The sequence below is a fragment of the Narcine bancroftii genome, chromosome 8 (assembly GCF_036971445.1).
Source record: "Narcine bancroftii isolate sNarBan1 chromosome 8, sNarBan1.hap1, whole genome shotgun sequence".
Lineage (NCBI taxonomy): Eukaryota > Metazoa > Chordata > Chondrichthyes > Torpediniformes > Narcinidae > Narcine > Narcine bancroftii.
Genome location: NC_091476.1, coordinates 27,755,222 through 27,779,548, shown reverse-complemented (window position 1 = coordinate 27,779,548; position 24,327 = coordinate 27,755,222). Strand labels below are relative to the sequence as shown.

The 24,327-nt window shown below is 38.9% G+C and overlaps 2 protein-coding genes across 4 annotated transcripts in view; one reads left to right on the top strand and one right to left on the bottom strand.

The window, feature by feature from the left end:
• Positions 1–24,327, bottom strand: part of leap2 (liver-expressed antimicrobial peptide 2) — a 61,881-nt gene that overhangs the window by 31,265 nt on the left and 6,289 nt on the right. The window lies entirely within an intron of this gene.
• LOC138740548 (transmembrane protein 47-like) lies at positions 31–24,327 on the top strand. The gene is made up of 3 exons (XM_069893370.1): positions 31–422; positions 21,949–22,089; positions 23,664–24,327. Exons 1-3 carry the CDS (start codon positions 227–229, stop codon positions 23,843–23,845), a joined length of 519 nt encoding a protein of 172 aa, XP_069749471.1. The 5' UTR covers positions 31–226; the 3' UTR covers positions 23,846–24,327.

Genomic DNA, 24,327 nt, shown 5'->3' with positions numbered 1-24,327 from the left:
TGAGCAATCACTTCAATTTGCTGGATGATCAACAGAGCACACAGCAGTTCGCGGCTGCGAAGGCGTTCCGATCCTGCAGGCAGAAGGCTCAGCTAATCCGTTCCAGAAGGACAGCCTCCTGCGGTTCGCCAAACTGCTGGAAGAGGAGGAGGAGGAGGCGGAATAGGAGGAGGAGAAGCTGAACGTCCATCCATCTTCCTGGCCAGGAAAATACTTGCAGGAGATCATGGCTGCGGACGAAGTGCGCATAGTTCGCCCCTTTAAGTTGATCGCTCTGATCTGCGTCTTCGTGGCGCTGAGCCTGGACGTGGTGTCTTTGCTTAGCCCAGCTTGGGTCACTGCCCAGCGGTCCTCGCTTTCTCTCTGGGATGACTGCAAACAAACCATGGCTGGCTGGTACTGCCAGTCTGTACTCCACACAGGTACGCATGACCAATAAGCGGACTTTCACGATTGCTGCATTATTCCCAGGCTGTTTAAAAAAAAATAAGTTTGACCTCCAACTTAGAAACGAGCCCCTTTGTGTTTACTTTGTACCAGCTGACGATTGAAACTTCCTCACCCACCATCTGCTCTAGTTGGAGAAACTTTCGGGATCTCAAGCCGCACAGAGTGTTTACCATGGCTTTGGGCCACCTTCCCAGTGCTTGTGTTACAGAAGGTGTTGCTTTTGTTTGTGAAGAGAGTCGCTCGGGGGATTGATTGTGGGGGACCCCCCCCCCCCCCCTTTGTTTAGGTGAAACTCGTGTAGCAAATGTTCAGTGTTTTTTTTAGGGAGGCGATGTGGAAAAAGAGGTGGGAAAGAACGAGCAAACGGAGTCTGCAGGGGTCAAATGAGACCGGCTGGGTTCCTCCAGGTGTTTTTAGACAAACGCTTTTGACGAGTAGAGAACTGGGGCGCTGTAACTTTTAGTAAACACGAAAGTCTGCAGTCACCGTGATTGAAGTAAAAACACAAAGCTGGAGAAACCCAGCAGGTCAAACAGCAAAGATACGATTCAGGATTCAATTTATTGTCATGCAATAAAGACATGGCAATATTACACGAAATTTGTTTTAGTCTGCTGTTAAGGCAGTCAGATTCACCATCACCGCCCCTTGCAGAGAAGCAAAATCCCCCTTGGATTCTCCTCCAGTGTTCCCGATGAGTCCAGTCCAAACCATCAGCAGCCCGGGCTCCACGACTGAACTTCCGACAGGATCAGGAAACCTTCAGCGCCCTTGGCACCTTGTCGCATCTCAGTTCCCATGCTTGGCGCCCCTTCAGCCAGCCCTGAGCCAGTCTCCAGCAGTCCGCTCGCTGCCTGGTGTGAAATCCTCGTCAGCAGACGCAGCCTGCATGGGTTCCTCAGGCACTCTGCAGCTGCCTACATTTGATCAGACCTTGATGAAGGTCTCAAGCCTGAAACATTGGGTTTGTATCTTTATCTTTGCTATATAAAGAACACTGTTTGACCTGCTGAGTTTCTCCAGGACTGTGTTTTTACGCTATAAAATTTGTTGTGTTTAACTGGCCGTTAAAATGAATTGGGAGGAGTAAACTTTAGATGCAATGGCCCTCTTTAAGAGTAAAGAGCTCAAACTCCATGGTCGACTTAAGGGGAGTGAGACCTTCTGTTTTGAAATAAAAAATAGCTACTATTAATTTTTTTTAAATTAGACAACATGGTAACAGGCCATTTCAGCCCACAAGTCCGTGCCGCCCAATTTACACCCCATTAACCTATACTCCCGATACATTTTGAACGCTGGGAGGAAACCAGAGCTCCCGGAGGAAACCCACGTAGACATGGGGAGAGCTTACAAACTCCTTACAGTCAGCATGGGATTGGAACCCTGGTCCATTCTTGATCTCTGGCGCTGTGAAGATATTGCGCTAACTGCTACGCCAAGCCTGATGCCCACAAACACTAACATGCATTAACTAAGATAATATAGTATGAAGTAATAGTATTAAATCTAATTACTTTATTAGTGCTCATTTAATTCTGAAACTAGGTATATTTGGCAAGTTAATGACACAATACTCAAGTCAAATGCACTGTGTAACAGGGGACATCATGTGTGATATTCTGAAAGCTCAGTTGATTTTATTTAATCCACTGTAGAAACAGGCCTATATTCCCAACATTTCACCCTAGTGTGGCATCAAAATGCCTAAGTTTCATTGTTGGATTTCCTTTGCTGGTCAAAAAATTGAATGAAAAATATTCACTGATCCCAGCTGCTACTGTGAAGTGTTTTTGTTGGACTTTTATTTAACAGTGAATGCAAGAGCATGGTTGGACTTTTTGACTTTTTTCCTTAATGACTCACTTGGTTGGACTTCTGCCTCTGTTAGAGTGTAGATTCAATTCCAGTTCCAGAAAGTTAAGCACAAAATCTAGGCTCAAACTGAAGAAATGGCACCTTTCAGGTGAGATATTAAATTGTGATCCAGCAGTTTGTCTGCTTTCTCATGTGGACATAAAAATATCATGGGGCTACTTTGAAGAAGAGAAGGAATGATTTATTGTGCCAATATTTATCCAAGACAACATCACACAAAACAGATTAACTGATTATTATCACATTGTGGAAGTTTTAAAATGTGACCACCAGTGTTTCCCACATTACCTTTGCAACTAAAAAGGTTAGTTGGCTGTAAAGCACTTAAGGATGTCCTAGGGTCATGTATGATGCTTTATAAAACATCTGTTGTTTTCTTTCTGTTTTAACCCTATCCTGTTATTCACTTCTTGGTGCGATGTGTTTTAGTGTTTGGCACCTTGTCCATTTCCATTATTTACGTCCTTTTATGTACCCAATTTTGCACATAGAGGAACAAAGAGATCTTGGAATACATATGTAAAGATGGTTAAGAAGAGATACCTTCCTGTGTTGGCTGCAACACAGAACATAAAAGGAAGGAGGTTGTGTTAGAACTATATAAAGTAAAAACACAAAAATGCTGGAGGAACTCAGCAAATCTTGCAGTGCTCATGGGAGAAAAAGATATATAAGTTTCTGGCTGGTGAAAGAGAAAAATGGGAGGGGGTGGAGTACAGCTGAACAGACAAAAAGTGTTAATTGGATATGATAAGAGGAGAGGAGAGAGGAAAGGTGAGAATTGATTGAGGGAGGGGACAGTTTTTAGCTCAGTGAAAGGAGACAGTGAATTTGAATATCCTCCTTCTTCAAACAATGTGGCTTCGCCTCTACCACCATACTTTGTCCACCTTGCTGCTAACTTGACCTCAAATTTATTTGACCTCTGGAGGAGTCACGTGATGGAGGTCAGGAAAACCAGCCCTCTCCAGGAAAATAGGAAAAAAGTTAGGAAAAAGCAAAGCATAACAAGTTATCTCAGAAAATTGATATGTTGGAAAATTATAGTAGATGAAACAATATAAAAATAGTGGGCCTGAAGGAGGGTGAAGAAGGTACAGACATGAAGGAATTTATAAAAGGATGGATCCCAAAGGTCCTGGGAATGACAGAAATGCAGGAAGAAATGGAAATAAAAAGGGCACACAGAGCATTAGCTCTGAAATCACAGACACATCAAAAACCAAGATCCATCTTTGTAAAATGTTTGAGATACATGACAAGAGAAAATATACTGGAATGTGCAAGGAATAAGATAATAAACCATTGGAATACAAGGGTCAAAAAATATTTTTTTACCCACACATAAGTTTTGAACTCTTAAAGAGGAAGAAGGAATTTAATACAGCAAAATCAACTTTATGGAAAAAAGGTTACAAATTCATATTAAGACATCCAGCCATGTTTAAAATATTTATACCCGGGGAGCAAAATAGACTGTTCTCGAATCCAGAGAAAGCACAAGAATTCACAGAACGTTTGCAGGACAGAAGAGATGAGATGTAACAAGAATGAAGAACAGCGATAAAGTATATATAAAGATGTAAAAACAATGTATATGTAAAGAACTAAGGAGGGAAAAGAGAAGGGAAGGAAGGGAGTAAGGGGGAAAAAAGAAGAGAGAGTGCTTTGCTATATGTGTAAAAATAAGTATTTTCTGGAGAGGGCTGGGTAGAGGGGGAATAACCGTCACTGCAAAATCAGTTGATGCTGTGAACAAGATCGCAATCCAAATGAAAAGGGGAGTTGTGGTTGCCCGGCAAGGGATATGGGGCAACTCAGAGAGGGGGGAACTTTTGGGGTTAAGGTATTAGTGGATGTGGGAACTGCGGGGGTACTTTATGTCTTAAATGTGTTGTCATACACTAAGTGTAATAAGAGAAGACGAAGAGATGAAAATGGGGAAAAGGGGGATGGAGGTGGCGAAGAGGTGGAAAAGAGGTTTATGCAAGATACAAGATGGCCATGTTGAACTATATGACTATAAACATTAATGGAATACATAACCAAATTAAAAGAAAGAGGCTACTAAATTTATTGAAGAAGGAAAAAATAGATATAGCATTTGTGCAGGAAACGCATCTAACTGAAACGGAACATAACAAGCTAAAGAGAGACTGGGTAGAACACGTAATGGCAGTATCCTATAATTCAAAAGTTAGAGCTGTAGCCATACTATTTAACAAAAATGTACCAATCAAAATAGAGGAGGAAATAATAGATCCAGCATGGAGGTATGCAATGATAAAGTGTCAGATATACTCAGAATTTTGGAATTTGCTCATTATATATGAGGAGGATTATTAACGAGGAGGATCAAAAGTTTATGCAGGATATTTTTTTGAAGATTGCAGACACACAAGGAAATATATTGATAGGAGGGGATTTTAACCTTAAATTGGACCCAATGTTGGATAAAATGGGACAAAAGACAAGTAAAAAGAATAAAGTAGCCAATTTTATGGTTTAATCAATGCAGGAAATAAAACTTATGGATATGGAGGAGGCAACACCCAAGAGAGAAGGAATTTTCATATTATTCGAGTAGGCACAAAACTTACTCAAGGATTAAAAAGTACAGAAAAAATATGAAATACTTCCTTCCAGTATTTCCCAAGACTCGGATATGTCCAAAACATATGAATTAGTGAAGTATCTCCATTGTTGCATCTATCACAATGAGGAAATACATCTGCTTAAAAACTAGATAGTTTGACTTTGGTCACATGGGCCCTATGGGCTACTTTAAATTGAAAGTGTTTGCTAATGTCTATGCTCCGAATGTGGATAACCCTGGATACTTTGAATGTTTTTTTCATCCTTGCCTGATCTGAGGCTTTACTCATTAGTGGTGGGAGGAGACTGGTTAAATCCAGTTTTGGACCATTCATCTTCTAAACCAGCCATTTTGAATAGATTGGCTTTATTTATTCAATCTCTTTTTATTAAAATGTGGTATTATTTATGTCTGGTGTCTTTTTTCATCCAGAAGATAGGTAATATTTGTTTTTTTCTTATGTTAATCACATACTTTCAGATTGATTAATTTTTTTTTATTGACAGTCAAATTATCCCATTAATTCAATCTTGTGAATATAAAAATGTAATAATTTTTACCATGATCCTCTGTTTTTATCTTTAAACTTCCATGATCTTCCCCAAATAAACAGATATTGATGTTTTAATTCTACCTTACTTTCTGATAAAAAAAATTTTTTAAGTTCTTGGAGGATCAAATTACTTTCTTTTTGAAAAAAATACTGAGGAAGAGATTTCCACTCTTATTGTCTGGGATGCTTTCAAGGCTTTTATTAGGGGGAAAATTATTTCTTATACTGCAAGTATTAGAAAAAGGCCAATAAAGAGAAAACTGATTTAGCTAACCAACTGAAACAATTAGATCAAAAGTATGCTCTGGCTCCAGACCCTGCTTTATGTAAACGAAGTGTCAAAATTAAAACTAAATATGATCTTTTTCTAACAAATCTAATTGAAAGCCCATTCTTAAAAGCTAAATGTCAGTTTTTTTTTCATGGAGATAAAGCAGGTAAATTATACCATGAAGAAGGGCTCAGGCCCGAAACTATATCTTCACCTCCTATGGATGCTGTGAAATCTGCTGAGTTCCTCCTGCATTCCTGCGTTTTTACTACAATAACAGTGTCTGTAAACTTTCATGTTTTACTCCTTAGAATTATTGTATATAAAAGCACTAGTTTGGCCACAGCTGAAGCATTGGATACAGATCTAAACACTGTGTGGCAATGTGGATGTGATGGTACAGGGAGATTCATAAGGATGCAACAAGGCCTGGAAAGATTGCCTAACGTAAGGTTATTTTGTTGGCCAAGAATGCTGTGAGTACATTCAGCACTGAATGCAACTGAGAAACTTTAAAGGTTCTTTTCTATTCATCCGATTTAGCTTGGTAAAGAGGACAATTGTGCAGTTTGCTGAATTAGGTGGAAAAGGCTCCAGAGAATGTTTGAATCTCATCCTGTTTGGACTAACTAAATAAAATATATAGTAAAAGCTAATCTAATTCAGTACTACTGTTAAGAGTAGGAAATCACCATATAAGCCTATCTCAGTTATATGTGATTGACACTTAAAGTGCTTTCTGAAATGGTCAAGCAAGATACTCAGTTTAAGAGCTGTAATCCCAAAACAAAATACTACAGATGCTGGTAATTTAAAATGAAAACACAAAAATCTGGAAACATTTAGCAGATCTGACAGCATTTTTCAACTCTTGAAAGATCATCAATAGGTAAAAAATAATTCTATCTTTCTCAGCAGATGTTGTCTGGCTAGCTGATTACTTCAAGAATTTTTGTTTTTATTTCTATTAAAGAGTAATTTGGTATGGACCATAAATGTGAAGCCCAGCTCCTCTGAGGGGTGGTGGAGGAGCATTTGAAAAGAGTACAAGTGTCTTATAACTTGCAAGGTCACAAGATTGAAAGCTGGGAAGTGGAATTAGTCTGATAGTTGTTTTTCAACCATCATGCAATGGACTGAATGATCTCAATTTGCACTGTAACTTTACTTGAATCACCAATGTACTGGTAAGATCTTGGAGCACTGAAGCTGAAGACAATCCTCCCCTTATTCACTGTTCATTCATTTCTGGTAGGGACATTACATAGCAATAAGAAGTTGGGACCCTGGTGTGCTTTTTATAACATTCTTCATTCCCATGGTAACTAATATCAATTTAACTCCCCTGCCATTAATCTGTCAGAAACATGTTCATGTGAATTTGAAATCAGATTTTGGAATTTCCTGGAGTGTATAGCAGCCACTTACTGAATTATTCTATGCTGATCAAAAGGAACTGTCTTATATTGACAGGAGAAGCTATTTAGTGAAAGATGCCCAGAGAAGATGCTGTGATGCACCAATGATGGATATGATCAATGAAAGGAAAAGCTCTTTTTGAATATTGCAGCCATTCTTGGCAATTCTCTGATGATGGTTATGCCATAGAAAATTCTTTGAGCCAATAATTGTGGCACTATTCCCGAGCACGTCCAATGTTGCAATCTTTTACAGAATTGCAGAAAGAGTTTTGTTTCATTCTGTCAATGGAGTTCTACAATACAATAAGTTTGAGAACGTGGTGGTAACCAAGTACATTTGTCATTAGAGCCTTTCTGTGAACAATAGGCCTCTAAAAGAAATGTAGGTCAATTTATTCTGGCAGGAGATTTTGAAGAGGTTTGCATTCAGGTCACATCTTTTTCTGCCGCTACATTTTCAAATATATTTCATTCTCAAGTAGTATTGTGGATACAGAAATGTGTCAGGAAAGCAAATGTCCACATAAAGTGCAAAATGCAAAAGTGCTGAAGAAACTCAACAGCACACACAGCATCTATGCAAAGGGAAGGGTAACCAACATTTCGAGCCTGAGCCCTTCATCAAGATATAAGCAAAAAGCAGCCAAAGCGCCTGAATAAAACAGTGGGGGAGGAGAGTAGAGGAAGGAGGAAGGGGAAGGGGGAGGAGCACAGGCTAACAGGTAAGTCATAAAAGGTTGTAAGAGCTCCTCTCCTCCCCCCACCTTTTTATTCAGGAGCCTGTCTGCTTTTTTGCTTATACCTTGATGAAGGGCTCAGGCCCGAAATGATGATGACCCTTTATTTCCTGTAGACAGCTGAGTTTTTCCAGCACTTTTGTGTATTGCACTGGACCCCAGCATCTGCAGACTTTCCTGTTTAGCTGCCCACATAACTAATGTGATGGCACCAACAAAAACTATAATGCTTTTTCAAAGTATATTAGCCAGAAGAAGTTTTACTTTTATTCAAAATAACTCAGATGGATCTTTTGTATTCTTCTGCAAGAATAGCTGAATTCGAGGTTGAACATATATCATGCCTCTTTTGTAAGTGGGAGGACAAAATAAAGCACTTCGGGAGACGCGATTTTACAGCTAACTTTCTTGTAATTAGCTACATTTACTGCCGTGTGTAACAATACTTTAATGCGGCTGTGCACATCCACCACTCGTGTGTGATTTGGCCATTACAGTATTCATGCTCCTAGCAACAAAATAGTCACAGGTATCTTGAGTATAGAGCATCCCTCCTTTAAAAAAAATAGTTAGCGCTTCTTTACCCTTTACTTAAAATGTGAATAAAACATTTTAACTATAAAATAAAATGTCCTAATTTCACGTATTTTCAGCGAAATCACACTGGCGGCAGGATGTTGCTTCTCCACTTTGTAGATTTTACCCAGTCAGTCGGCTCCATTACTTATGCTATCACTTGCTTTTTCTCCATTTCCTTCAGTTCTTGTTCTATCTTTTTTTTTAAGCTCTAACGGCACTTCCCATGGAGCATGTGTAGCGCTATCCATCAACCACATTAGACAGAGAGTTGTGATTAATAGCATTTAATCTCCTTAAGACGTCAACACATCTCGCATGTTGCTGGCCCAGTTCCAAGGCAGATACTGAGGGAGGAGTTTAGGCGTTACAGCCTTTATAGGGATTTCCAGGAGGGAGGAGTCACAGGTTCAGGGGGTGGGCTAGCTTATAAAATACATACAATATAGTGGTTGCACCACAGCATGAACTACTGGTTTACAATCTGGGCCTACAGCGATGTGGTACTCAAAGTCTCCAAAGCACACAACGGTATCAATCGGAGTATTCAGGGTACTCGTTCATGAGCTCAACCTTGTTTGTGATCGGGGGGCGGTGCTTAAGCGGAGTGTCAATGTTCATTCTCTTGGACATTTTCTTCTCATGGATCTCATGGTTTTACTGAGATTAATTGTAACTCCTGACAGCTATTCCGACCTAGAATTGCTGGTCCGTCAGCACCTGCCGTGAAGAATGTACACGTGATGTTCTTTCCTTTATGGTTTTGGTTTGATCACAAGTCCACTAGAGACTGTGAGTGTGATGTTTGCAGCCTTTCTTCGGGTATCCATTCATTATGTTTTCAGGGAACATCGGGTGGTAGTCTGAGTGGAAGGACATTGCTTTGCAATCCAGTGTCCAGCTTTACTTTCAGGTTGAATGTTGTACACCTATTTCTGATTATTCTCTTTACTTGGATTGTAGTGTGCAACTCATTTCTTTCTCCATTTTCACTCTTTACCATCTCGTGTGAAATTTCTATGTCTAGCGTCAGTGTATTGGAGTCACCGTTGTCACTTTCATCAACATAATGTATTTTTTTCTTGTATCCTTTCTTCATTCTTGCTTTCTTCATACCAGATGTGCACATTTTTTCCCAGTGATTGGCCTTCCCACAGGTCTGCATTTAGAATCATTTGCGAGGCATTTCTTTGAGGGGGTGTAGTCTGCCACAGCTCCTGCAGGTCTTGGGATTTTGTGCCTTTCTTGGTGTGTGCTTCATAGCATCAGCCCTTCCATCTCTTTGTGTGTAGCCTGTATTGAGAGGGACTGCATTTTCCTCCTGGTGGCCTCAAAGACCCTAGGTGTGTCTACTGCATCTGCCAGCTTTAAGCTATCCTTCCCTATAAGAGCCCTTTGTACATCGGGATGGGCGCTTCCCCAGATCAGTTGGTTGATTAGCCTGTCTTCAATTTCCTTGAATTTGCATTTTGTCGCAACATTCTTCAGCCAATCCACTGTCTCATTGGGTTCTTGTTTTAGGCTCTGGAATTCATTTAATTTAATTCTGTGGTTAGATCTAGGTTCCAGGAAAGAGGAGAATTTCTCAAATATATTCTCTGGATCATTCTCTTCCATCCCGGCAAGCTCCCAGCTGTTGAATACGTCTAGCTAGTCTTTGCTCCCTCATCCAGAGAAGGAAATAACTAACCTTTTCCTCCTGTGTGGCCCCTTTGAGGAAGCTTTCAAAAGCCAGGTTGCACTTCTGCCAAAATGTCTTGAAGGTTTCTACGATGTCATCAGCTTCCCAGTCCCCTACCGAGTGCAACACCGCTGCCGCCGCGTTTGCCATTTCTTTCCGCACTGGCAATCAAGAGATTTTTTTTTAAGTATATTTCTAGTGTTTGTAGGGAACTGTATGGCATGGTCTTCAACATCATTCACTGATGCCACCATGTCGTGTCCCTTTTGTAAGTGGGAGGACAAAATAAAGTACTTGGGAGACATGATTTTACAGCTAACTTTCTTGTTGTAATTACACCATGTTTCTTCTTCTTTGGCTTGGCTTCGCGGACGAAGATTTAAGGAGGGGGTAAAAAGTCCATGTCAGCTGCAGGCTCGTTTGTGGCTGATAAGTCCGATGCGGGACAGGCAGACACGGTTGCAGCGGTTGCAGGGGAAAATTGGTTGGTTGGGGTTGGGTGTTGGGTTTTTCCACCTTTGCCTTTTGTCAGTGAGGTGGGCTCTGCGGTCTTCTTCAAAGGAGGTTGCTGCCCGCCAAACTGTGAGGCGCCAAGATGCACGGTTTGAGGCGTTATCAGCCCACTGGCGGTGGTCAATGTGGCAGGCACCAAGAGATTTCTTTAGGCAGTCCTTGTACCTCTTCTTTGGTGCACCTCTGTCACGGTGGCCAGTGGAGAGCTCGCCATATAACACGATCTTGGGAAGGCGATGGTCCTCCATTCTGGAGACGTGACCCATCCAGCGCAGCTGGATCTTCAGCAGCGTGGACTCGATGCTGTCGACCTCTGCCATCTCGAGTACTTCGACGTTAGGGATGAAAGCGCTCCAATGGATGTTGAGGATGGAGCGGAGACAACGCTGGTGGAAGCGTTCTAGGAGCCGTAGGTGGTGCCGGTGGAGGAGCCATGATTCGGAGCCAAACAGGAGTGTGGGTATGACAACGGCTCTGTATACGCTTATCTTTGTGAGGTTTTTCAGTTGGTTGTTTTTCCATACTCTTTTGTGTAGTCTTCCAAAGGCGCTATTTGCCTTGGCGAGTCTGTTGTCTATCTCATTGTCGATCCTTGCATCTGATGAAATGGTGCAGCCGAGATAGGTAAACTGGTTGACCGTTTTGAGTTTTGTGTGCCCGATGGAGATGTGGGGGGGCTGGTAGTCATGGTGGGGAGCTGGCTGATGGAGGACCTCAGTTTTCTTCAGGCTGACTTCCAGGCCAAACATTTTGGCAGTTTCCGCAAAGCAGGACATCAAGCGCTGAAGAGCTGGCTCTGAATGGGCAACTAAAGCGGCATCGTCTGCAAAGAGTAGTTCACGGACAAGTTTCTCTTGTGTCTTGCTGTGAGCTTGCAGGCGCCTCAGATTGAAGAGACTGCCATCCGTGCGGTACCGGATGTAAACAGCGTCTTCATTGTTGGGGTCTTTCATGGCTTGGTTCAGCATCATGCTGAAGAAGATTGAAAAGAGGGTTGGTGCGAGAACACAGCCTTGCTTCAAACCATTGTTAATGGAGAAGGGTTCAGAGAGCTCATTGCTGTATCTGACCCGACCTTGTTGGTTTTCGTGCAGTTGGATAATCATGTTGAGGAACTTTGGGGGACATCCGATGCGCTCTAGTATTTGCCAAAGCCCTTTCCTGCTCACGGTGTCGAAGGCTTACTGTTTACTGCTGTGCTTAATGCATCTGTGCACATGCACCACTCATGAGTATGATATGGCCATTACAGTATTAACAAAATAGTCACAGGTATCTATACAACAATATATTCAAAAGATAATTTCGTCATCTTAAATCTTAAACTTCTTCAGTGTTGTATTGGATTTCTGAACTTAAGTCTTTGTAGTGCTACTTGAACCCACATTTTTCTGACTAGGAAATTAGAGTTTACCAACTCTCAATGGTTAACACAACTGATCTAATATGAAGTGATTTTTGAGACTATTTATTAACACACAGTTCTCGTTCAAGTTCAAATTTGTTGTCTGAGTACATCCATGACATCACATAAAAGCCTGAGACTCTTTTTCCTGCAGGCCAGGTAGAATTTTTACTTATTGGTAGGGTAAAAAAGAAAAAAGATATGTATACAAAAGTGGAATATATAAACAAAGAAGGAACTGTAAACAAACTGACTGTGCAAATACAGAAAAAAATAAATGTTCAGCAATAAATAAAGTGCAAAGTGAGTCCTGAAATGAACCTCTAATTGAGTCTGTTGTTGAGGAGTCTGATGGTGAAGGGGTAGCAACTGTTTCTGAGTCTGATGGTATGAGTCTGTGGCATCTATATGTCTTTCCTGATGAACGTAGCAAGAACAGCATATATCTCGGGTGGTGCGGATCCTCGATGATTGCTGCTGCTCTCTGACAGCAACATTCCACTTAGAATTCCTCGATGGAGCAGAATATCTAACAGTAATATAGCTAGTATAATTACAAAATAAAGTTTAAGGGATAAAAATGAAAATTAATAAATCTATTTTTAATTCTTGCAGCAAGTTGCAAACCTATCCCTAAGTTTTGTGCAAAAATGTGCCATAACATCTTTCCAGAGCATACACTGATCAAATTCGGAAATGTATTGATGTACCTTCGTTGTCTTTAGCATTTCCTGCTATGCAACATTGTAGTAATATCTTCACCACACAAAATGTGGGGCAGCACCTCCTCGCATTCTTGAAATTATTTGGGGATGGGCAATAAAAGTCGTGCTTCTCAACAGGTCCCATGGTTGCAATTTAATTTAAAATCTCTGGTACCTCTTTTCTCTTCAATCTTTTGTCATGATAAACACTGTATAGTTTGGAGCATGAATGGTGTCAACAGCAGTATCTATTAGGGACAGGCTGCTTACTAAGTATATACGAAGTTCTGTTCTTGATAAAGAACAGGTTTGGGGCCAGAACAAAATGCTTACTTGTGTAAGGTTTGACCTCACAAAATAAATATGGATCAGGGTTACCATCATGGTCAGAAACTTTGGCTTTTGAATTATTCAGAATTATCTCTAAATCCCCATTGGGTAAATTTAGAAATTAAACCGATACAAAATTTTTCAATTAGCTCTATTTTGGGAGCTGCTCTCCCTTTTACTCTTACTAAATTATATAAACAAATTGATAATCCAATGGCTAAACATACACTACGTATATGGTTTCAATTCCGGAGATTTTTTGGCCTAAGTCATTTTATCTTGGAAACTCCTATTGTACTAAATTTCCTTTTTCATCCCTCTCTAATTGATCAAGCTTATTTACTCTGGAAAGTTAAAGGTATAACATGCTTTTCGGATTTATTCTTGGATAACTCTTTCATGTCATTTGAACAATTATCCATGAAATATGATTTACCTCGATCTCATTTCTTTCGATATTTGCAGATTAGGAGTTTCTTAGTTTCGACTTTACCCTCTTTTCCCAATCGGGAGACTACGACTGTTTTAGAGGATATACTATATTCAAAATTCCCTCCAAAAGGTGTGATATCTAAATTATATAATATAATTACAAAAATAAATTCTGGGACTTTTGAAAAGTTTAAAAATGATTGGGAAAGAGAACTCAACCTTCATATTTCTAATGAAAATTGGAATAAAATTCTGCGACTGGTAAACTCTTCTTCTCTATGTGCAAAACATTCACTAATACAGTTTAAAGTTGTTCATAGAGCTCATATGTCTAAAGATAAACTCCATCGCTTTTATTCTCATATCGATCCTATATGTGATAAATGTCAATTGGAAATAGCTTCCCTTACACATATGTTTTGGTCCTGTCCCTCTTTACAGAATTATTGGAAGGAAATTTTTTCCATTATATCTACTGTTTTGAATATTGATTTACAACCACATCCCATTACTGCAATTTTTGGATTACCTATGATAGATTTGACTTATTTATCTCTTCCTGCGGATCGTATGATTGCTTTTCTTACACTAATGGCTAGAAGATCTATACTATTAAATTGGAAAGAGGTTAATCCTCCCACTGTTTTCCAATGGTTTACCCAAACTATACTATGTTTAGATTTAGAGAAAATTAGAAACTCTGTCTATGAATCCCCTTCTAAGTTTGAGTTAACCTGGCGACCATTTATTCAATATTTTCATTTGTGGTGAGTTGATCTGGCTCTGTTTTCTTTCTATGATTATGTATGATAATTGGGCTGTAAGATGAGATCGGAGTGATCGGCGTGGTTTAGCTATATCTGTAGGTTTTTTTTAAAAGTTTTTTTTAAAGTTTTTTTAAATTCAGATTTGTTTTTTCTTCTTTTTTGGGGTTTTTTTTTCTCTTTTTTCATATATTGTTATTAATTATATCTTTTTTTTAGAGATAGTTCACACCCTAAACTGATCAAAAATTTTTTTTATGATATATTTTTATTCTGTAATATTATTGTTTAATATCCCTGTATTAATTCATTACTTACTATGTATTTTTTTTATATCTCTTTGAACTGTATGTGTTTATAAATTATAATAATAATAAAAAGATTGAAAAAAAAAGAAACTTTGGCTTGTATTCCCTTGAGAGTGTTGTGATAACATTATTTGAGGTATTTAATGATACAGGGACTTGATAGATACAGAAATACTAGTTCCTTTAGTAAGGAATCCAGAAGAAAAACACATAATCTTAAAATTAATGTGATGATATAGGAATAATATCAGTTAATACTTATTCACACAAAATGCAGTTGAAATTTTTAAGATCAAGTTTGGCAGATTTTTATTGGATGAGGGTATCAACAATTCCATAAAATTAAGCCACAGAAATACAGTACTCTCATTTCAAGGCAGTAAAAAGGATGAATTGACCTTGCGTAAAAAGCAAATTGGTTTACAAATTAGCACTGATTAACAAGCAGATGCAACTATGGGCCCTCTGGTTTCTACAACAGCTGCTAAAGAATGGCTTGAATTGTTCAAGAACCTTAATGACCAACTTTTCCTTGTGGACATGGCACACTGTAAAGAAGTGCCTTCCTTTAGAAAAGTTGTTGAAGTTAGTCTTACATAAAGTTGATGATCGGAGAACGTAAAATGTCTATAGGTTAAAGATGGTCTCTGTCTTTTACTAATATAATTCTTTGTTGGAAAAGGCCAGAAATTGGAACTAGTGTAGAGTAGCTTAGTATAGTTTTACGGGACAGATTCGATGGGCCTAGTGGCCTGGTTCTGTTCCTTTGTCTTGTGATCTTGTGAACATCACCTTAGTGCTTGGAGGCAAGGGGTGGTAGTAGATGGTTGTTTCACAAATTGGAGACCTGTAACCAATGGTGTGCCACATGGAATATTGCTAGGTCTTTTGCTAGTTGTAATACAGTTCTCCGGAATTCAAACAATTGGCAAAGATATTACAGAAAATAAATAGGTAAAAAATATGCAAGTTTAAAATGGGCATGTTTCACCATTAGTTCACCAATCATGAAACATGCGGTCTCAAGCAACTGTAAAATTCACTTACCCAGCAACTACCAATCACCATAGATGCAGGATACCAAGGGTTTTACTGTGTATATTAATGGTGTGGAAGAAAATCTAAATAATATGATAGTAATACCAACATTGGTGGTATTGTGGACAGTGAGGAAGGTTGTCCAAGGTTACAAAAAGATCACAAACAGCGAGCAAACTGGTCAAGGAAATGGCTGATAACTGACAAGAGTGAAGTGAGGCAATGTGGGAAGATAAACCAAGCCAGGATGTACATAGTGAATGGTAGGGTCCTGGGGATTTTTATTGAACAGTGAGATCTTGCGGTATAAGTGCATAGTTCTTGAAAGTGGCAATACAGAAAGACAGGGTGGTGGAGAAGGCAATGTTACATTTGCCTTCATTGGCTGAGGCATTGAAAATAGGAGTTGGGAAGTTTTGTTACAGTTGTACAATCTGTTGGCCGGGCCATATTGCATGTTGTTCCGGGGTTCGGAATGCTGTAGGAAGAATGTGATGAGGCTAGAAAAGGTACAGGAACATTGCCAGAACTCGTGAAATTGTTGTAAGGAGAGATTAAATAGGTTGAGACTTTTTTCCTGGAGTAAAAGAGGCTGAGGAGTGACCTTGTCAAAGTCTATAAAATTACGATAGGCACAAATAGGGTAAATAGTCTTTTCCCGGGGCAGGGATGTCTAAAACTAAATTTAAGATGACAAGCAAAATATTTAAAGGATACCTGAGGAGCAAATTTTGTGGGTGAATGGAACAAGCTGTGTGGAGAGGTGGGACAATTACTGTACATTGTTTGAAAGACATTTGGACAGGTATATACTGTAAATAGGAAATATTTAGATGGGTATGAGCCAAATGGGCAGTGTAGATCAGCATGCTGGTTGGTATGAATGAATTAGCTCAAAAGTTATTTTTCCATGCTGTATAACTCTATGCACCTTTTCATCTATAAATCTACATATTTTCAAGCAGAAGTCATTGTGCAGTCAGCAGCAGTTTGGAAAATGTTTCTCCTTCCTGAGGGCCGCGGTGAATTACAGCATCCTGATTGGCAACCTATCTGTTAGCAGTGTAACATGGTAGAACGACAGTTGGAATGGGTTGACAGCTGTTGTAGCTTTGCCTTCACTTTGATTGAATTATGAAGTGTTTGATTAGCCTTAAAACTATGCTAATAGCTGTGTCATTTCCATGGTGTCCTGCACTTCAATTCCAAACAGCTGCAAATTCCTAGCACCCGAAGTAGCAGCTGTTGCAGAAACCACAGTGCCTCAAGTTGCATCTGTTTCTGTGTGTCTGTTCAATTTTGCTGTATTTAACTCCACAATTATTACGACAGTTTATGTACTTAATTGTGTAAATAAATGTTCTTGCATTCAAATTCCTTAGGTTCTACAGGATGCAGGATTCAGTTATGATCCCCTATTATCCAACAATTTATGTCACAATGAGAAGAGCACAAAGGGTGGAAAATATGAAGATGCACTCCTGAAATGCGTTAGCCTATTTTATGTCTTATTTAAGATTTCCATGATTAGTAAGGTAACAAATAAAATTTTGTATTTGCTGAATTAATTCCTCAGATTGTTTTCCAGATTTGTTAAGGTTCCTTTATTGTCACGAAATACTACATTTAGAATGTAACATACATGAAATTCTTTAACTTTTGTCTACCGTAAGGCAGACAGAGAAGCGCCACTTTGTACAGCGCCCCTCACAGAAACCTACAGCACCTGATGTTCCAGGGCGGTCTCCCCTCCAAGCACTGACCAGGCCTGAACCTGCTTAGCTTCTGAGATCAGACAATCTCAGGCATACTCAGGCTCTTAGAGTAAAGTTGGGATGGGGTGGATGGGAATGGAAAATTAGCAGTCCTTCCATCAATGAAGAGAAATTATGACTACTTCCGAAGCCTAATAGCCTGAATAAGCCTGAGATTGTCTGATCTCAGAAGCTAAGCAGGCTCAGGCTTGGTCAGTACTTGGAGGGGAGACCACCTAGGAACACCAGGTGCCGTAGGTTTCTGTGAGGGGAGCTGTACAAAGTGGTGACTCTCTGTCTGCCTTACAGTAGACAAAGTTAAAGAATTTTATGTATGCTATATTCAAAATGTAGCATTTTGTGACAATAATGGAACCTTTACCAAATTCACACCAGCTTTCAGTCCATATTAACTGTGATTTAAAATTGGCTACTTCTTCCACTGGAAAGGATTTTTTTTTCCTTGTGCCATGTATTCATCACAATCACTCCATCAGACCTTTGGCAACTCTTAGTGACTTGAGCGCGGATTTAAAGAAATATTTGAACAACTCTCCCAATAGTTTTTTTCACACATTCATACCCAATGATTTATCAATGTTGTTGGCAAAAGATCACAGGAATGAACTGGGATCCTAGCATCTAGGGTTTGGTGTGAAGACATTGATCTTCAGACGTTCTTTTCCTCTGTCAGCTTTGCAAGCTTGCTGGAGGTTATTATTAATATCTGCCTTTGCTAAGAGATGGCCGCTGAGATGGGATGTGATCTAACTATTTCAGGATCTTGCCGTGAAATTATTATGGAGGGTGTTATTGTATTGCAGGAGCAGACTGGTAAAGGACCTTGGTAAAGTGGACGTTAAATGTATGTACTGTCCTGGTATATCTCAGTGAGCAAGGCAACAGTGACCTGGAACTCAGTTAAGATAAAGGTGTTAAAGATCAAGGCCTCAGACATAGGTATTTGGCAGACTGAGGAAAAGGGTTCATGGATATGCTTATATCCTCCATGAAAAATCATGAAACCATTACACTACAGTGCAGGCCTTTCAGCCCTTGATGTGATACCAACTTGCATATTCCTGCCAAAAATATACTAAACCTTTCCTACTTTGTAATCCTCTATTTTTTTTCGTCCATGTGCCTGTTGAAGAGTCTCTTAATTGCCCTAATATTTCAGCCTCCACCCCCATTCCTGGCAAGAATTTCCAGGCACCCAGAACTCTGTGATTTAAAAAAAACCTTACCTCTAATGTCTCCCCTAAATTTTCCTCCTTTCGTTTTGTAGAGATGTCCCCTGGTATTTGCTATTTCTGCCCTGGAAAAAAGGTGCTGGCTGTCCACCTTATCTTTGCCACTCAGAATCATGTAGAATTCTATCAAGTCTCCTCTCATCCTTCTTTCCTCCAAAGAGAAAAGTCCCCACTCTGCTAACCTTGCCTCATAAGATATTTTCCAATCCAGGCAATATCCTGGTAAATCTCCTCTCATCCTTCTTTGCTCCAAAGAGAAAAGTCCCCACTCTGCTAACCTTGCCTCATAAGACATTTTCCAATCCAGGCAATATCCTGGTAAATCTCTATACTTTCTCCATTGCTTCCGCATCCTTCCTATAACTTTTTCCATTAGACCATCCAAGGTAGAAAAGGACTATTCTTTGATGGGAGTGAGAACCTGGAGTCCATGTGCCAAGACTACACAGAAATCCTACATAAATGGTAAAAGAATCACATCCTTTCATTAACTATCCAACCACTCATCCCATCAGACATTTCCTGCCCCATCTGTGGAAGAGTTTGTGATTGCCACGCTAGCCTCACTAGTCACCTGTGAATCACAGGATCAGAGAGGAAGTAAGCCATTCTGAGGGAGTGGTCAAGAAAAAGGTATGTGTGAATGAGGATTGGAATCTGGTTTGCATACTCATTCATCTGAATGTTTTAAGGAAGAACTTAAAATAATCAATGCCAATCAGAAGACAGAGAAACCCTGCCAACTACTAAATTAAAATTTTAAATTAAAAAAAAAGTTTGCAGACACTGTGGTTAGGTAGATTTACACACAAAAGTGCTGGAGAAACTCAGCAATACTTTTTATGGCAAAGATACATAACCAACATTTCATGCCTGAGCCCTTCGTCAATGTATGAGCTAGGAATCTTGATGAAAAGTCAATGACCTGAAACTTTGACTGTTTTCTCTACAGCTACTGAGCATTTGCTGAGCATTTCCAGCATTTTCTAGAATTAAAAGAAATCATACATCAATCATTTGCCTCATCTTGTTTTGGTTTCTCAACCCTGCTTTTCCCACCCGTAGTTAACACAGGCGAAAAACAGACATGGCACAGCAGTGGTTTTTCTTTTCCTATCACCACCTCCCCACCTGCTACTTTTTCCCCCTCAGTTGACCTGTTAATGGTTCCATGAAGAATGCCTGAGGATTGTGAGGGTGAGTTGGAAAACAATATGATTTCAGTGCACTCTTAAGAAGGTGAGAAAAGTTGTAAAATCCAAGGGATTATCACAGTTGCAGTGCATCCAGAGTGGCTATTTTCTTAACAATTATAACTGATAATACTAAAATAATTTCTCTACTAACATGAATGATAATCAATTATGTGTAGAATTGCTGAATTATGTCACATCTTCCTGAATCTTTCAATCTTTGCCAAAGAGAGCTCAGAACTGGCAAAATGTCTTTAGCCGGAAAGGTTGTATCAATGTTTCTTCAGACAGATCCAGTAGTTCCTGTTTTCATTTTGGATTTCCAGCATTTACAATTTTTTTGTAAATTTTTAAGGCATGTGAAGTTAGTGGAGAAGCATGGTGCTGAAGATGTCATCCATGATTTATTGAATGCAGAGGAGGTGTGACTGCATTGTTCTTTATATTTTTTGTATTTCTTCTACAATGTCACTTTATTCTGAACATGAAGGATGTGAAAAGGGGAAATAAACTGGAGGAGTGAAATGATTCTTCTTGGTTTTCTGTTTTGTTTTCTCCCTTTCCACAATCAAAAGTTGATCAAAATGTGGCTTTTAGGCAAAAGGGATTGGAGCTACAGTCTCCTTCTTTGAGCTAGATTGTTTGAGACCCAGCCCATTGTTCAGACACATTGCTAGAATTCTTGCATTTTCCCTAGATGTGGAGGACTATGCAAGATGCTTTTGGATACTCATGGGCATCCACTGAGCAGGTTCCAGTTATCCTTGGGGATCATATTTTGCAGTCCTGCACAGACAGCCTTTGAAATTCAAAGCTTCTTCATGATTTTAATTGAACAGATTTAAACAATTAAAATGGGTCAAGGATTTGCATTTCTCCACAGAACAGCTATACCACTTAGATGAATGAAGTCACGATTCCTATGCCAGTCCTCCTGGCAAAAAGCTGTGAAGTGCATCTGAACCCTCTTCAGAGAGTTGTTGCAATGCTACTGGATTAAATGACCACTCCAGTGGCCAAGTTGACAATTAGATGAACTGGTGTCTGATCTCCGTCTCAAGTTATCTTACTTTCACTCTCACTGGCTTTGATTACACGAACTCAAAGATGACACTGGATCTGCTATATTTTGGAGGGTTTTTTGTGTTTTTAATAAAAAAATCAATCTCTTGAATTTGACATTCCTCACACCACTTACTGGCAGATCTATAGCAGATGTTTGGATGTGAGTGTTTTTAGGAAATGTTATGTTTATTATTCAATTGTGTATTCAACAACAGAGTCCATTCGTATTTCCAATGATGGGCCACTGGACTCTGATTTGAGCAGGTATTCGTTGCTGCGGGATTGTGATTTTTCTGTCAGACAAAGCTAGATTTACAATTCTATTGTATTCAGGGCAGAGCAGATGCTGTACCTGTTGTTTTGTGGTATATAACTTTCACTTTGATCCGGACTTTTCAAAAATCTTTTAAATTTAATGGGCTCTTGTGTGTGTGCATGCATGCTTAAGTGCCACAGATGCACAGCAGCAACAAGTGATCATGAAGGTATGTCACTAAAAAAATTATTAATTTGTATAAAATAACTGCTTTCATTTTCATACCGTATTATTTTTAAAAATGTTAATTTTAAACAATTTTAAGAATTACACATTTTTGTAGTGAAAAAAATTCTAATTTTACATTTTTGTCAAGTGTTGACTTTATTTTTCTTTATAACTGCTTATTTTGATAAATGAATCATGCTTTATTTGCTAATGAATAGAATATCAACATTTATCTGTTCATCTCTTTATTATTCCTCCTTAAATTTGGAAAATTTAAGAATCTGGAAAATCTCACCAACCTAATCTCTGAGCAGTCCAGATTTTAGGACTTTCTACAGTAAATATATTGTAAAATGTATCCAGTGCTCAATATATATATTTTAAATAAAATATTGCTAAACATGGTAGACACTTCCTCTTGCCCCACACCAAAATCACACCCACCTTCACCCAGCACTCAATGCTATCTCAATCGTGCCTTCTAAAAAAAGATTTTCCCTGAGGATAATTTGAGATTTTTAGAATTGTGTTTCTTTCTACAGACTGGCAGATCGCTACACTAGTGTTACTACTTGCTGGAGGATCTATCACTCTCATTGCATTCCTCTTTGCTGTGATCTCACTTTGCAAGGGTGCTCATAAACGTTGTTACAGGATAATCTCTGTTATGCTGTTCATTTCAGGTGAGTTGGTATGTAATATTGACAAGATCTAGCTAGGAAAAAATGCAGCGTAATTTAATTGCTACTAGCTCATTGTAGGATTAGCAGTTCACAATCAATGCTGGAAATGGACAATTATTGTGGGTTACATAGTTGTTTATATAAGATATTTCCTGTCCATGGAATCAGAAGTTCAAGTTTATTGAACCCTAACCCTAACCCTACTGTGGTACTATGAGGAAATTTCTTTTGTGAGCAGGCCAGCAAAGCAACCAATTTATTGTACAGCATGTAGTCCAGAACTACAGAGATCAATTAGAACAAAGGCAACATGTTTTTTCTACCAGTGTGAGGTTTAATGTGGGACAGTTTTCTGGAGGTCAGCTGCTTTAGAGAATAGTTAGGTGTCAAATATTGATTTCTTAATGGTAATTCTTCAATTTTATAAAAAATCTTCCACTTTCTCCTGTCACAACAAATTTGGGAGTAGGTTTTGAGGCAGTTCTCTGGGGATTTGGTGTGTTATGTGCCACATATAAACTTAAATGATTTCAAAATGTTGGCATATCACACCATGCCTGATTCTATGCATACCTAACAGCCGAAGTTCCTTTGTGATGATCAGGCAAGGGAATTCAGCCTGTCTCTTTCTTCTCTCTCCACCCTTGCATTCCACGAGTACTTGGATTTCTCTCCTTGAATGACTTTACCATATTTGGATATTGCACCTTGGGTGCAAAACACAAAGGAGCATCTCAGTTAACATTTGGCTTACAACCATGTTTTTCACTGTTAACACAGGTGTTAAGATTTATGATTACAAACCAAATGTTCATACCATCAAAGTAAATGAAGTTAGCTCATGTAGCTGATGTAGTGCCAGTAATCTTCACATTGAAAAAGGGATATAAATTGTTGAAAATTATTTTAAGAGTAAGGATTTATATTTCTGAATACTGCCGAACGTGCCTTTGTTATGTGTACCCCCTCCATAAATCTTCGTCCGCGAAGCCAAGCCAAAGAAAGAAGATGTTTCAGAACTGAAGGTTGATCTTAAGACTAAATACCAAAGTAATAAAGACTAGAATCCAACAAATATTTTAGCATTATGTGGAATAACACTAGCAGTACTGATCATTAAATGACCATTTTCACAATGTAGACAACCTTTCCTATAAAACCCCATCCAAATTTAATCACTCTGTACTCTCAAGTGTGTCACTGTAGAGAATGTGTCAGTGTTAGAATGAGCGGCGTGTTAATCAACAGATACTGTGGACATAGGCATTTGAACTGATGGGTGGACCCCCTAGGAAATATAGGAGAATGCAATTATAAAAATAAATAGTTTAAATCACATTTATAATTAGAGTAGAGAATTAAAGTGGGTGGAAAGAGAAAAAAACAACAAATCTCTGAAGTGGAGCACAGCAATATATTGGAAACTAACCTGCATATACCAGATTTAAATGTTTCCCCAACTTCTAATAACTAGTAGGAAAAAAAAATATTGTTGGAAAATTCCCATTATTTTGTATGGGATGGGTACTGTGCAATATCTCCCTACCTTCTGTTGATCAGTATTTGTCTTTTAGTTGTTTTGCAGGTTTGCGCCCTGGTTCTGTATCCTATCAAGTTCATTGATGCCAATACACTGAGGACATACCATGAGTTCAACTGGGGTTATGGCATTGCCTGGGGTGGTACTATCTTTATGCTTGGAGCAGCCATACTCTATTGCCTGAATACAGATACATACGAGGAAGAATATTATTAGCTCCTCTTTATACTAAGTGACCTTATTAATCAAGATTTAATGGCAAAATGAAGCTTTGCTGCTCAAAGTTCAGTTGGAAAATGTGAATTTGAGAATACGTGTGGAACAAGATCACAATGGACAGCATACATTCCCAGAACAAACTCTTCAGCAAGTACAGCTTTTGGGAATGACAAAAGGTCCAATTAAGAAATGAAAGCACCAGTATGAGAAATGACTCCTAATTGTCTTCTGCAATCTTTACATTGTTTGCTTTTAGGTACAAATAATTTCAAGATGAATAATTGGTCATTATATGCACATTGTATCTCACTGAAGCAGTATTCTAATTGAGCAATGATAGCTTATCATTTAGTAAGTGCACTATTCCAGAATTTAGGTAATTAATTTCTTTCAGCTATCTACTTGTGCTCTGGCCTTCATTTTACTCATTTGTCCAATTGTCTTATTCATTTCTCATAATAAATGGTAGGTCTACTTCA

Coding starts and splice junctions, on each gene's coding strand:
- LOC138740548 (XM_069893370.1), top strand. CDS start 227: ATGGCTGCGGACGAAGTGCGCATAGTTCGCCCCTTTAAGTTGATCGCT. Junction 423..21,948: donor CCAGTCTGTACTCCACACAG/GTACGCATGACC, acceptor TTCTTTCTACAG/ACTGGCAGATCGCTACACTA. Junction 22,090..23,663: donor TGTTATGCTGTTCATTTCAG/GTGAGTTGGTAT, acceptor TTTGTCTTTTAG/TTGTTTTGCAGGTTTGCGCC.